This window comes from Oncorhynchus clarkii, chromosome 24 (genome assembly GCF_045791955.1).
Source record: "Oncorhynchus clarkii lewisi isolate Uvic-CL-2024 chromosome 24, UVic_Ocla_1.0, whole genome shotgun sequence".
Taxonomy (NCBI): Eukaryota; Metazoa; Chordata; class Actinopteri; order Salmoniformes; family Salmonidae; genus Oncorhynchus; species Oncorhynchus clarkii.
The window spans coordinates 39,758,160-39,774,161 of NC_092170.1; the positions used below are offsets into that span (position 1 = coordinate 39,758,160).

The 16,002-nt window shown below is 44.1% G+C and overlaps 1 protein-coding gene across 1 annotated transcript in view; it reads right to left on the reverse strand.

Annotated features, from left to right (window-relative positions):
- The window catches only part of LOC139382724 (neprilysin-like), a 91,490-nt gene that overhangs the window by 47,560 nt on the left and 27,928 nt on the right, over positions 1 to 16,002 (reverse strand). Inside the window, exons 3-4 of the mRNA XM_071126829.1 lie at positions 8,224 to 8,259; positions 7,918 to 8,079 (exon numbers count right to left, since the gene is read on the reverse strand). Coding sequence (XP_070982930.1) covers positions 7,918 to 8,079; positions 8,224 to 8,259 — 198 coding nt within the window. The remainder of the gene's footprint in view (positions 1 to 7,917; positions 8,080 to 8,223; positions 8,260 to 16,002) is intronic.

The following is a 16,002-nucleotide window of genomic DNA, read 5'->3' on the forward strand; positions in this document are numbered from 1 at the left end:
AGGAATATAGAGCCTGACTGACTGGATACTACAGGAACACAGAGCCTGACTGACTGGATACTCCATGAATATAGAGCCTGACTGACTGGATACTCCAGGAACACAGCGCCTGACTGACTGGATACTCCATGAATATAGAGCCTGACTGACTAGATACTACAGGAACACAGAGCCTGACTGACTGGATACTCCAGGAATATAGAGCCTGACTGACTGGATACTCCAGGAATATAGAGCCTGACTGACTAGATACTCCAGGAACACAGAGCCTGACTGACTGGATACTCCAGGAATATAGAGCCTGACTGACTGGATACTCCAGGAATATAGAGCCTGACTGACTGGATACTCCAGGAATATAGAGCCTGACTGACTGGATACTCCAGGAATATAGAGCCTGACTGACTGGATACTCCAGGAACACAGAGCCTGACTGACTGGATACTCCAGGAACACAGAGCCTGACTGACTGGATACTCCAGGAACACAGAGTCTGACTGACTGGATACTCCAGGAATATAGAGCCTGACTGACTGGATACTCCAGGAATATAGAGTGGGTTAGCTGCCTTGTTCAGGGGAACAGTGGGTTAACTGCCTGTTCAGGGGCAGAACGACAGATTTGATCTTGCAACCTTTTGGTTATTAGTCCAATGCTATAACCACTAGGCTACCTGCCTCTAACCACTAGGCTACCTACCTCCTCTACACTCTAACCACTAGGCTACCTGCCTCTAACCACTAGGCTACCTACCTCCTCTACACTCTAACCACTAGGCTACCTACCTCCTCTACACTCTAACCACTAGGCTACCTACCTCCTCTACACTCTAACCACTAGGCTACCTGCCTCCTCTACACTCTAACCACTAGGCTACCTGCCTCCTCTACACTCTAACCACTAGGCTACCTGCCTCCTCTACACTCTAACCACTAGGCTACCTACCTCCTCTACACTCTAACCACTAGGCTACCCGCCTCTAACCACTAGGCTACCTACCTCCTCTACACTCTAACCACTAGGTTACCTACCTCCTCTACACTCTAACCACTAGGCTACCCTGCCGCTAAGAATGAGAAGGGGTTAAAACCTTTGCCCGGTAGTGTACGTTATGACAAAATGTCGTATTCTTTGTTAGTTTTGGTGTTAAATTGTTTTCTCCCCCATCAATTAAAACCAGTTAAATGTAACTAAATGTAATCTATGTAATCCACAAAAGTAAGTATTATCCTGAGAGGGCTATGAACAATAACTAGTAATGCTGCATACTCCAAGAAAGGTTCAAAATCTCACCTTTCTGATTAAAATAGTTATAAATTACTGGATACTCCAGGACCATAGAGCCTAACTGACTGGATACTCCAGGACCATAGAGCCTGACTGACTGGATACTCCAGGACCATAGAGCCTGACTGACTGGATACTCCAGGACCATAGAGCCTAACTGACTGGATACTCCAGGACCATAGAGCCTGACTGACTGAATACTCCAGGACCATAGAGCCTGACTGACTGGATACTCAGAACCATAGAGCCTGACTGACTGGATACTCAGAACCATGGAGCCTGACTGACTGGATACTCAGAACCATGGAGCCTGACTAACTGGATACTCCAGGACCATAGAGCCTGACTGACTGGATACTCAGAACCATAGAGCCTGACTGACTGGATACTCAGAACCATGGAGCCTGACTGACTGGATACTCCAGGAATATTGAGCCTGACTGACTGGATACTCCAGGAATATAGAGCCTGACTGACTAGATACTCCAGGAATATAGAGCCTGACTGACTAGATACTCCAGGAACATAGAGCCTGACTGACTGGATACTACAGGAACACAGAGCCTGACTGACTGGATACTCTAGGAATATAGAGCCTGACTGACTGGATACCACAGGAACACAGAGCCTGACTGACTGGATACTCCATGAATATAGAGTCTGACTGACTGGATACTCTAGGAATATAGAGCCTGACTGACTGGATACTACAGGAACACAGAGCCTGACTGACTGGATACTCCATGAATATAGAGCCTGACTGACTGGATACTCCAGGAACACAGCGCCTGACTGACTGGATACTCCATGAATATAGAGCCTGACTGACTAGATACTCCAGGAACACAGAGCCTGACTGACTGGATACTCCAGGAATATAGAGCCAGACTGACTGGATACTCCAGGAATATAGAGCCTGACTGACTAGATACTCCAGGAACACAGAGCCTGACTGACTGGATACTCCAGGAATATAGAGCCTGACTGACTGGATACTCCAGGAATATAGAGCCTGACTGACTGGATACTCCAGGAATATAGAGCCTGACTGACTGGATACTCCAGGAATATAGAGCCTGACTGACTGGATACTCCAGGAATATAGAGCCTGACTGACTGGATACTCCAGGAATTTAGAGTGGGTTAGCTGCCTTGTTCAGGGGAACAGTGGGTTAACTGCCTGTTCAGGGGCAGAACGACAGATTTGATCTTGCAACCTTTTGGTTATTAGTCCAATGCTATAACCACTAGGCTACCTGCCTCTAACCACTAGGCTACCTACCTCCTCTACACTCTAACCACTAGGCTACCTGCCTCTAACCACTAGGCTACCTACCTCCTGTACACTCTAACCACTAGGCTACCTGCCTCTAACCACTAGGCTACCTACCTCCTCTACACTCTAACCACTAGGTTACCTACCTCCTCTACACTCTAACCACTAGGCTACCCTGCCGCTAAGAATGAGAAGGGGTTAAAACCTTTGCCCGGTAGTGTACGTTATGACAAAATGTCGTATTCTTTGTTAGTTTTGGTGTTAAATTGTTTTCTCCCCCATCAATTAAAACCAGTTAAATGTAACTAAATGTAATCTATGTAATCCACAAAAATAAGTATTATCCTGAGAGGGCCATGAACAATAACTAGTAATGCTGCATACTCTAAGAAAGGTTCAAAATCTCACCTTTCTGATTAAAATAGTTATAAATTACTGGATACTCCAGGACCATAGAGCCTGACTGACTGGATACTCCAGGACCATAGAGCCTAACTGACTGGATACTCCAGGACCATAGAGCCTGACTGACTGGATACTCCAGGACCATAGAGCCTGACTGACTGGATACTCAGAACCATAGAGCCTGACTGACTGGATACTCAGAACCATGGAGCCTGACTGACTGGATACTCAGAACCATGGAGCCTGACTGACTGGATACTCCAGGACCATAGAGCCTGACTGACTGGATACTCAGAACCATAGAGCCTGACTGACTGGATACTCCAGGACCATAGAGCCTGACTGACTGGATACTCAGAACCATAGAGCCTGACTGACTGGATAGTGCAGTCTTAACCTTGACTGGTATTCGCAGGAACATTGTCTACCCATCTGTTACCAGGGTGGGCTTTTCTCTCGACAGCATTGTTCTAGTGATAATGACATCTGATAGAGAAAGTGGAGACTGATAGAAATACAGCAATCAAAGACAGAAACCGGAGAATCAAACACTCAGACACCTTTTAAAATCAGGCTTCGGCTGTGGACAATCATGCCTACTCAATCAGACAAATTAGGACCCCCCCAAGTATACTCTACTGATAATTATAGTACGGTTTAAAAATCCATAACAAGTTCACGACAGGCACTTGAGATGTCAAGAGATAGAGGAGGAGGAGAGAGGAAGAGGAGAAGAAGTGGATGAGAACAGAATATAACAGAGGAGAGAGGAGGAGAAGAGGTGGAGAAGAAGAGAATATAACAGAGGACAGAGGAGGAGAAGAGGTGGAGGAGAAGAGACTATAACAGAAGAGAGAGGAGGAGAAGAGGTGGAGGAGAACAGAATATAACAGAGGAGAGAGGAGGAGAAGAAGAGGTGGAGGAGAAGAGGTGGAGGAGAAGACAATATAACAGAGGACAGAGGAGGAGAAGAGGTGGAGGAGAAGAGACTATAACAGAAGAGAGAGGAGGAGAAGAGGTGGAGGAGAAGAGAATATAACAGAGGACAGAGGAGGAGAAGAGGTGGAGGAGAAGAGGTAGAGAGACAGAATGAAAGATAAAGGGGTGATCCAGAGAGTGATTGAGGTTATAGAAAGTGGAAGAGGGAGAGAAAGTGAGGGAGAGGTCGACTGTAAATGAAGCTAAACTAGAGGACTGAGAGAGTCTTTCATATTTCCATCCATAAACATCTGTCTACCATTATTCAGACTCATCTTGGATGAAGAATATCTAGGATTTTCATCACTGTAGGGTCTCTTTAACATATAGGGTCTCTTTCACAGATGGTAAATGTTCTACACTGTAGGGTCTCTTCAACATATAGGGTCTCTTTCACAGATGGTAAATGTTCTACACTGTAGGGTCTCTTCAACAGATAGGGTCTCTTCAACAGATAGGGTCTCTTTCACAGATGGTAAATGTTCTACACTGTAGGGTCTCTTCAACAGATAGGGTCTCTTCAACAGATAGGGTCTCTTCAACAGATAGGGTCTCTTCAACAGATAGGGTCTCTTCAACAGATAGGGTCTCTTCAACAGATAGGGTCTCTTCAACAGATAGGGTCTCTTCAACAGATAGGGTCTCTTTCACAGATAGGGTCTCTCTTTAACAGATAGGGTCTCTTTAACAGATGGTAAATGTTCTACACTGTAGGGTCTCTTTAACTTCTATAGGATGGGCGTTTGTAAACTGTAACGGTTGTTGCTAAGGTACGCTAATGTGACTAGAATGACGTTGTAAACAGCAGCCAACTTTCCGGGACATAGACATGTCTTATATGGGCAGAAAGCTTAAATTATTTTTAATCTAACTGTAGGGTCCAATTAGCAGTAGCTATTACAGTGAAACAATACCATGCTCTGGTTTGATGGCATGATAAAAACAACTTTAATCACGGCATCTGGTTTGATACATTCACCTTTGAAGGTAAATAATTTACTTACATTCAGTAATCTTACTCTGATTTGTCATCCTGAGGGTCCCAGAGATCAAATGTTGCATAGTTTTGTTTGATAAAATCAATTTTTATGTTAAAATGTAGGAATTGGGGACTAAAGTTTGACCCCAATGTTGTATCTGGCTCCACACCCACCATGTCCGACCATATAGATATCTGAACGTTATTGTATAAGCTAATGATCCATCATGTATGACATTTCTGGGTGAGTGTAAACTAAAAAAATGTATTACCATAACATTTATGTATGTTCTCTATAGTTGACAATGTATCAATTGACCAATTCAGCACATTTGGGCAAACTCCTGGTAGACTTGACACAAAATATTGTGCAGTAATGTAATTCTTCACTGGATCAGTCTGAAACTTTGCACACAAACTGCTACCATCTGGTGGCCAAAATCTAAATTACACTTAGACTCCTATCTGAAAGTATGACATTTCTCTTGCATTTCAAAGATGATAGAAAAATATTTTTAAAAGCATGTTTTAATCTTTGTATTATCTCTTACCAGATCTAATGTGTTATATTCTCATAAATACATTTCACATTTCCAGAAACTTCAATGTGTTTCCTTTCAAATAGTGTCAATAATATGAATGTCCTTTCTTCAGGTCCTGAGTTACAGGTAGTTAGATTTGGGTATGTCATTTTAGGCGAAAATGTTTAAAAAAAGGGTACGATCCTTATTAACAGACCATAAATGTCAGACAACCCCCTCTGCCCTTCCACCTGGTCAACCTGCTCATGAATTCTATGGCCTTCTCAAAAATCTGCAGCAGGTAATGTGGAACATGTAACTCACCACTGATACACACACACACACACACACAGACACAGACACAGACACAGACACAGACACACACACAGACACAGACACACACACACACACACACACACACACACACACACACACACACACACACACACACACACACACACAGACCTCACAGCCCTCACCTCCCAGGTCTAAGGGGGACCCTTCCTGTAAATCCACTGTCAAGATGGAGCTATCAAGATGCTCATTCCTAGTCAATCAATTAATCAAATGTATTTATATAGCCCTTCTTACATCAGCTGATATCTCAAAATGCTGTACAGGAACCCAACCTAAAACCCCAAACAGCAAGCAATGCAGGTGTAGAAGCACGGTGGCTAGGAAAAACTCCCTAGAAAGGCCAGAACCTAGGAAGAAACCTAGAGAGGAACTAGGCTATGAAGGGTGGCCAAGTCCTCTTCTGGCTGTGCCGGGTGGAGATTATAACAGAACATGGCCAAGATGTTCAAATGTTCATAGGTAACCAGCTGGGTCAAATAATAATAATCACAGTGGTTGTAGAGGGTGCAACAGGTCAGCACCTCAGGAGTAAATGTCAGTTGGCTTTTCATAGCCGATCATTCAGAGTATCTCTACCGCACCTGCTGTCTCTAGAGAGTTGAAAACAGCAGGTCTGGGACAGGTAGCACGTCCGGTGAACAGGTCAGGGTTCCATAGACGCAGGCAGAACAGTTGAACCTGGAGCAGCAGCCCGACCAGGTGGACTGGGGACAGCAAGGAGACAGCTAGTCAGATGGCCAGACCCACATTCGCTTCAGAGTCATCTCCTTAGCAGATGTTAAAGGCATCCAACTATTCTAATCAGATCGTGCTTGTCCTCTCTGCTCCTTTTAAAGGAAATGTTCCTGCGTTGGCGGAGACCACAATCACGGTAAAACGCTGTAGATAGATGCCCCCATTAACAACAGTACCTATTCCAAGAGTCTGTCTTTTCCTGAAAGAGAAGCTGCTTAAACTCCAGTATATCCTCCAACCACACCAAACCTAGCCCTCACTCTCACCTCCCTGGACAACAGATCCAAACCTAGCCCCCTCTCACTCCCACCTCCCTGGACAACAGATCCAAACCTAGCCCCCTCTCACTCCCATCTCCCTGGACAACAGATCCAAACCTAGCCCTCACTCTCATCTCCCTGGACAACAGATCCAAACCTAGCCCTCACTCCCACCTCCCTGGACAACAGATCCAAACCTAGCCCTCACTCTCACCTCCCTGGACAACAGATCCAAACCTAGCCCTCACTCCCACCTCCCTGGACAACAGATCCAAAACCTAGGCCTCACTCCCACCTCCCTGGACAACAGATCCAAACCTAGCCCTCACTCCCACCTCCCTGGACAACAGATCCAAACCTAGCCCCTCTCACTCCCATCTCCCTGGACAACAGATCCAAACCTAGCCCCTCTCACTCCCATCTCCCTGGACAACAGATCCAAACCTAGCCCCCTCTCACTCCCACCTCCCTGGACAACAGGTCCAAACCTAGCCCTCACTCCCACCTCCCTGGACAACAGATCCAAACCTAGCCCCCTCTCACTCCCACCTCCCTGGACAACAGATCCAAACCTAGCCCCCTCTCACTCCCATCTCCCTGGACAACAGATCCAAACGTAGCCCTCACTCCCATCTCCCTGGACAACAGATCCAAACCTAGCCCCCTCTCACTCTCACCTCCCTGGACAACAGATCCAAACCTAGCCCCCTCTCACTCTCACCACCCTGGACAACAGATCCAAACCTAGCCCTCACTCCCACCTCCCTGGACAACAGATCCAAACCTAGCCCTCACTCCCACCTCCCTGGACAACAGATCCAAACCTAGCCCTCACTCCCACCTCCCTGGACAACAGATCCAAACCTAGCCCTCACTCCCATCTCCCTGGACAACAGATCCAAAACCTAGCCCTCACTCCCACCACCCTGGCAAACTCACTGGATCCAAACTATGCCACAAAACGTCTCTAACCAGGACACACACATTCTGCTTCTTAGCCGTGTGTGTGTGTGTGTGTGTGTGTGTGTGTGTGTGTGTGTGTGTGTGTGTGTGTGTGTGTGTGTGTGTGTGTGTGTGTGTGTGTGTGTGTGTGTGTGTGTGTGTGTGTGTGTCTCTAACCTTTGAGGACCACCTCCAGTTCGTCTCGTAGGATGTCGAAGGTGCTGTATCGGGAGCTGGTCTCTGGGATGACGTTCTTCTTCAACCAGCCTCCACAGGCGTACTGGTAGAAGTTGTCACACGGGTCCACATTGGCATCCATGTTCTCTAACAGACGAGATGCTGCACACAGACAAATACAGCTCATATTCTACCTCTGTGTGTGTGTGTGTGTGTGTGTGTGTGTGTGTGTGTGTGTGTGTGTGTGTGTGTGTGTGTGTGTGTGTGTGTGTGTGTGTGTGTGTGTGTGTGTGTGTGTCTATTTACCTGACTGAGTGCAGTCCGCCGTGGTGCAGACACCATCTAAAAAGGGGAAAACAACATAAATTAGACGGGTTATTCATCAATACCAACTTAAAGAATAACTTTATATTTAAAAAAAAAAAAAAAAAATGATGTAATAGGCATGTTATAGAAGGTTCAGATTATTTGTTGTCCGGTCTAGCAGCAGGCTACACAGAGAACAGCTGGATAGGGAAAACAGCTCAAATCGCACAAAATGGAATTTAACGTTACAGATCGGAATGACTCAATTTCAATGTACAACATCTAAAGACCTGTATCACTATACTGAGACCTGGATCACTATACCGAGACCTGTATCACTATACCGAGACCCGTATCACTCTACCGAGACCCGTATCATTATACCGAGATCCGTATCACTATACCGAGACCCGTATCACTATACCGAGACTGTATCACTATACCGAGACCCGTATCACTATACTGAGACCCGTATCACTCTACTGAGACCCGTATCACTATACCGAGACCCGTATCACTATACTGAGACCCGTATCACTATACTGAGACCCGTATCACTATACCGAGACCCGTATCACTATACCGAGACCCGTTTCACTCTACTGAGACCCGTATCACTATACCGAGACCCGTATCATGTAGCGAAATGCTTGTATGTCTATCTCCAACAGTGCAGTAATATCTAACAATACACACAGTTGAAGTGGGTCTAGGGTGTCAGGTAAGGTAGAGACTCCTTGACTCGTTTCTCAAAGCACTTCATGATGACAGAAGTGAGTGCTACGGTGCGAAAGTCATTTAGTTCAGTTACCTTTGCTTTTTTGGGGTACAGGGCCAATGGTGAACATCTTGAAGCATGTGGGGACTACAGTAAACACTCCAGCCAGCTGGTCTGCATCTGGGCCGGCAGCCTTGTGAGGGTTAACACGCTTAAATGTCTTGCTCACGTCAGCAACGGAGAAGGATAGCCCACAGTCCTTGGTAACGGACTGCGTCAATGGCACTGTGTTATCCTCAATGCGGGTGAAGAAGGTGTTTAGTTTGTCCAGAAGCAAGACGTCGGTGTCCGTGACGTGGCTGGTTTTCCCTTTGTAGTCCATAATTGTCTGGGTTTCTGTACAGCACTTTGTGACATCAGCTGATGTAAGAAGGGCTTTCTAAATATATTTGATTGATTGCTTGATTGTCTGTAGACCCAGCCCACATATGTTGTGTGTCTGAGCCATTGAATTGCGACTCCACTTTGTCTCTATACTGAGGTTACCTGTTACCTGTTTGATTGCCTTATGGAGGGAATAACTACACTGCTTGTATTCAGCCATATTCCCAGTCACCTTACCACGGTTAAATTTGATGGTTCACCCCTTCAAGTTTTGTGCAAATGCTGCCATCTATCCATGCTTTCTGATTAGGGTAGGTTTTAATAGTCACAGTGGGTACAACATCTCCTATACACTACCTAATGAAAATCAGTCACCGTGTCTGTGGATTCATCTATGTTGCTCTCGGAGGTCAACCCGGAACATATCCCAGTCCCCAAGATCAAAACAATCTTGAAGTGTGGATTCCAATTGGTCAGACCAGCATTGAATAGTCATTAGCATGGGTACTTCCTGTTTGAGTTTCTGCCTATAGGAAGGGAGGAGTAAAAATGGAGTCGTGATCAGATTTGCCGAAAGGGAGGGCAGGGGAGGGCCTTGTAGGCATCCTGAAAGTTGGAGTAGCAGTGGTCGAGTGTTTTACCAGAGCGAGTACCACAGTCTTGTAGAACCACATGTATTGGTAGAACTTCAGTAGCGTTGTCCTCAAATGTACTTTGTTAAAATCCCCAGCTACAATAAATGCGGCACACAGGATATGAGGTTTCCAGTTTGCATTTAGTCCAGTGAAGTTCTTTGAGGGCCGTCGTGGTTTCGCCTTGAGGGGGAATATACACGGCCCGATAGAGCCATGTTTCCGTGAAACAGAGTATGTTACAATCCCTGATGTCTCACTGGACGGAAATCATTGCCCTGAGTTCATCAACTTTATTATCCAGAGACTGAACATTAGCAAGTAATATACTCAGAAGCGGTGGGTGGTGTATAACACAAATGTAACAACACAAAACATTTCCTGGGCTAATAATGTAAGAAATAAAGCATAAAAAAAACACTGCAAGGTTTCCTAAAAGCTAGAAGCACGTCAAATCGCAAAACAAAGTGTTTGGACCATTCTATAACGTTACATTTACATTTTAAAAAATTAGATTTGGTCAAAAAGCAAAGTTCTCCTTTAAGCCCTCTGAGTGTATATTACATAAACTAGAATGGATCACACTGTCATAACCTTAATTTAACCTTTATTTAACCTTTATTTAACTAGGCAAGTCAGTTAAGAATAAATTCTTATTTACAATGACAGCCTAGGAACAGTGGGTTAACTGCCTTGTTCAGGGGCAGAAAGACAGATTTCTACCTTGTCAGTTCGGGATTTGATCTAGCAACCTTTCGGTTACTGGCCCAAGGCTCTAACCACTGGGCTACCTGCCGCCCTACCACAGAACGTACATATGCACATCTCCGTGAACTGACTGAAATGTTTGACTTGGTTGAATGAACATTTGGCTCCTGAGAGCACTTGATAGTTTATTTGTAAGGAATGTTTGGCATAATCTCTGTCTAATCCTTGTTGATCTCGCAGGTTGAGGAAACCCTACAATAGATGACACAGTAACAACTAACGAATAAACAAGGAACACATCCTTCTCAATCCCTTCATTCCTTCCCATATCTCTAGACCTCATCTCTTTAATTTTGTCTGCTAATATGCTAATGTTGATCATGATAATCAATTCAAATTGAACACAAATAAGTAGATGTTTTGAACATGAATGAAATGTTGTGTGGGCTCCAGACTTGGGGTAAATATTTACTTTTTCAGGCTGTTTTCTGTCAGACTCAATTCAGATATTTGTCACTAATTGGTCTTTTGACTAATCAGCTCTGAAAAAGATCTGATGTGAAAAGATGTGCTGTGATTAATAAAATGACCAATTAGTGTAAAAAAAATATCAGAATTGGGCTGCCTGTGTAAAAGGTTAGTGCTATCTAGGTTCCTTCCGACATCCCTACCCTAAAGCCTAACCATACACTAAGTATTACACTAAGTATTTTAAATTTAAACTTCAATGGGGTAGAGACGTCCCAAGGATCCCTGATAGCAAGGACCCTATGTAAAACACAAACAATTTTGTGGCTTAGTGTTTTAATTGCCACAAAGTTGTCACCCCACACAAACACAGTCACTGTGCGGTTCACGTGATGTAATAAAACAAGCAGCCAGGAGATGGCGCTCAATTACAAAGCGTATACAACAACATTATGCAGCCGTTCCCAAAATAAGATTCGCGACCCGGTGTGGGGTCGTAAGTGTAATATGAAAATTGGGTCATAAGAGAATTTCCAAAATCCCCCCAAAAAATAATATACATACATACATATATATTATATTATATTACATTATAATATAGTTTTTGTACCTCAAAATCAATATAATGTGGTTAACCTTAAAAAAAGTAAATGATAATAATTGAAATATAAACTATAAAATTCAACCAGAAAGCTCCCTTAGATGAATGCACTTGACCGTGGCACCTGAATCATTCCCACCGTGAAGGACTAGGCCTGCTATACTATGAAACCACACACTGTTGAATCATTCCCACAGTGAAGGACTAGGCCTGCTACACTATGAAACCACACACTGTTGAATCCTTCCCACAGTGAAGGACTAGGCCTGCTACACTATGAAACCACACACTGTTGAATCCTTCCCACAGTGAAGGACTAGGCCTGCTACACTATGAAACCACACACTGTTGAATCATTCCCACAGTGAAGGACTAGGCCTGCTACACTATGAAACCACACACTGTTGAATCCTTCCCACAGTGAAGGACTAGGCCTGCTACACTATGAAACCACACACTGTTGAATCATTCCCACAGTGAAGGACTAGGCCTGCTACACTATGAAACCACACACTGTTGAATCATTCCCACAGTGAAGGACTAGGCCTGCTACACTATGAAACCACACACTGTTGAAGCATTCCCACAGTGAAGGACTAGGCCTGCTACACTATGAAACCACACACTGTTGAATCATTCCCACAGTGAAGGACTAGGCCTGCTACACTATGAAACCACACACTGTTGAATCATTCCCACAGTGAAGGACTAGGCCTGCTACACTATGAAACCACACACTGTTGAATCATTCCCACAGTGAAGGACTAGGCCTGCTACACTATGAAACCACACACTGTTGAATCATTCCCACAGTGAAGGACTAGGCCTGCTACACTATGAAACCACACACTGTTGAATCATTCCCACAGTGAAGGACTAGGCCTGCTACACTATGAAACCACACACTGTTGAATCATTCCCACAGTGAAGGACTAGGCCTGCTAAACTATGAAACCACACACTGTTGAATCATTCCCACAGTGAAGGACTAGGCCTGCTACACTATGAAACCACACACTGTTGAATCATTCCCACAGTGAAGGACTAGGCCTGCTACACTATGAAACCACACACTGTTGAATCATTCCCACAGTGAAGGACTAGGCCTGCTACACTATGAAACCACACACTGTTGAATCATTCCCACAGTGAAGGACTAGGCCTGCTACACTATGAAACCACACACTGTTGAATCATTCCCACAGTGAAGGACTAGGCCTGCTAAACTATGAAACCACACACTGTTGAATCATTCCCACAGTGAAGGACTAGGCCTTTTGACTCCTGTTCACAAAAATATGTGGAGATGTGGGAACAGAGCATGACAATGTTCTATTTCACAACGAGGCTTGGTGGTTATCAAAGGGGAGTGTTGGAAAGATGTTTTGCATTTATTTATTAACGGGGCAAATCAGTTAAGAACAAATTCTTACTTTCAAGGACAGCCCCTGCCTGTTCAGGGACAGAACAACAGATTTGTCCCTTGTCAGCTCCGGAGTTTGAACCTGCAATCTTCCGGTTACTAATCCAACACTCTAACCACTAGGCTACCCTGCTGCCCCAATAAGAGAGAGGAACTTGGCTGACTTTCTGTGTCAGAAAATGTGTCTCCTTGCCTGTGTAACAGACATATTTGGTAAACCAAATAAACCCGAAAGCAAGCATGCAGGGGAAATACAAAAACCTTCTATAGATGAGTGACCAAATCAGTGAATTCAGAGGAAAGAATTCTTATTGGAGAGTCTTTCAAAAGCCAACCATGCCACCCATCCCACGGCTGTGTGTGCTTCTAACAGAACACAGGATCTGTGTCCCACACGAGTGATGACTGCTCACGTCTGATGGGTTCTGAGTTCTAAACTTGAATATATGAAGTATCCTTAACCATATCACTGAGGGAGAGAGGGGAATGTAGAACGTTTACACTCTGTCAGAATATGTTATCGTTGGACATCAGGGATCCTATGGGGAGGAGTGAGGGATTTGGGCCGAGGTCAGGTCAGATGAAAGTGAGGAAGAACAGATATCATTAAGGTTCTGGATAGTGTCGTGTCTTTACTATCCATTAAATAATATGACATGCTATTTTATAAAATCAATTCTCTGTAATTAATATTACCTGATTAAACTAATCAAGTAAATGTAATTAACTAGGAAGTCGGGGCAACACGGAATAATGTTTATAGAGCTGTTGTCTTCCGAATAAACTCTTAAAGATTTGGTCATCTTTTATATCAATAGCAGTCAATTATTAATCGTCACCTTATTCAGTCTCATCTGAATGTCGTAAAATTGTTGGTTATCTTCACGAACCCTGGCTAACAAGTTGAATCAGCAATACAATTGTTTTATTTATTATTTATTTACTAAATACCTAAATAGTCACACAGAATTACATATACACAGTAAGGATCATACATTGATTACTAATCATGTCCTAAAATAAAACATCCCTAGCAGACGAAACCGATATGATGGCTGGTTACACAAAGAAAGGGGGTTGGGTTTGAATGAAAGAGCAGGAAGACTGAGGAACAAAAGCATTGGGTCTCTATCGGACCTTATGAAGCTATGCTATCGTAAATACAGAATCGTATGCATTCTAAATAACCTCCCATTCGGGAAAGGAAAATAATCAATATATTTACTCTGAGTTGGGCTTCGATAGATTGGTCGAAGATGGAAGGCTGGGTTGCCCAGCAGAAACTCCCTTGTCCTTTGAAGAATATTTCTGGGCGGATACGTTGTAGTCTGTTGTCGTGTGGTAGAACGGATACGTTGTAGTACCCTGTCTTTCTGAAGAGATTGTCCGTCCTTTCCTAGCCCACGTTTACAGCTGCTGCTGATAACTCAACATCTAGGATGTATCACTTCTTAAGTGAATAAGAGTTCAAAGTTCATACCAAGTTGCCATGCTACAAGCTCATGCTATATTCTGGCTGGTATCGTCGAAATTCATCCTTCCAACGTGGCGATCGTCACCTTCACGTTGAAATTCGCCCTTTTAAAAGTATGGACAGTCCTCACGTCATCGGGAACACAATGTTGATTTTGTTAAGTTGTGGTCATTCAACCATTCGCAAACCAGAGCTCACGCTGAGGTCGGCTTAGTTCGCCGTGAATTGGGTCACGGGGACTCTTATAGAAATGTAGAAAAGGGCTGGTTCATTATTTCCAATCAATGCCTATTCACGTGGGTGTGGCCACTGAGTGAGCATACTTTACTTTCTCTCATTTTAAACTAAAATTACATTTAATCTTTTCACAAATAGTTTAATATTTAAACATTTAAATTGCACAACAATTCCATGTTAATCTGATAACTAGAATGTGTAGACTTTCCAAGATACAGTTTATGTCGTCCTGTCATCAGTAATAATGTCTCAGACGACAACTGATCTGACATCATATTCTTTAAGGGTCAACGGATACTTTCAACTGGTTGGATTACAGAAATATTGTTCCGTTCCCGAACCTTTTGATGTCACCATACTTTCTCTATGTTAACAAAGGGCTTTCCAAGAGTCCATTCTGTAGAGTAGTAGAGATAAAAGGGGGAAAGGTATTTATGGGGGTCATAAACCTCACCAACAGGGCAATGTCATGACAATAGCAACAGAGGTGTATTGGCTGTTCAGATGTGTAAGGAGGGGCTCAGAGAAAGTGTTAAATATTAGTGCTTGTGTGAATATGTTCTTTGTCTTATGCAGCTGTATGACCCAGTGGGTGAATTAACTTGGTTTGAGCTTTGCTTTTGCGTCCGTGAGTTTTTTACTCTGTTTGTTTAGAACCTCCAACGCTTGGAAGAGCACCTTGGGACCTACTTCCCAATCCGTTTGACTGTGATCCTGGCTCAGCTGACATGCTGGTAAGTGAAACCAAACAGCTGATGGAGCTGTCATGTGACCGAATGCTTCAGACAGCGCATTCACAGCTCACTACGGAGGAGTTTTGGTTTCTGACTCAAAGGGAATATCCTGCCGAAAACCGTGATCTCCTTATGAATGGTCATCCCAGTCGTAATTCCAACTCGGGAACTCAAGCCTCTTTCTAGAGCTCTGTCTTTCCGACCTGAAGATCACTGATGTCATGATTTGACCTTGTATTTTTCAGAGTTGCCAGTTGTCTTGAAAGCACCATAAACCTCATGGTACCCTTCTCCAGCTCTGATCTGTGTGAAGCTGGATTCAGTGCTCTCGTCTGCATTAAAACCAAATATCCATCCAGGTTGGATGGGACAGCAGGGACCAGGCCTCCTGACTTCGAGG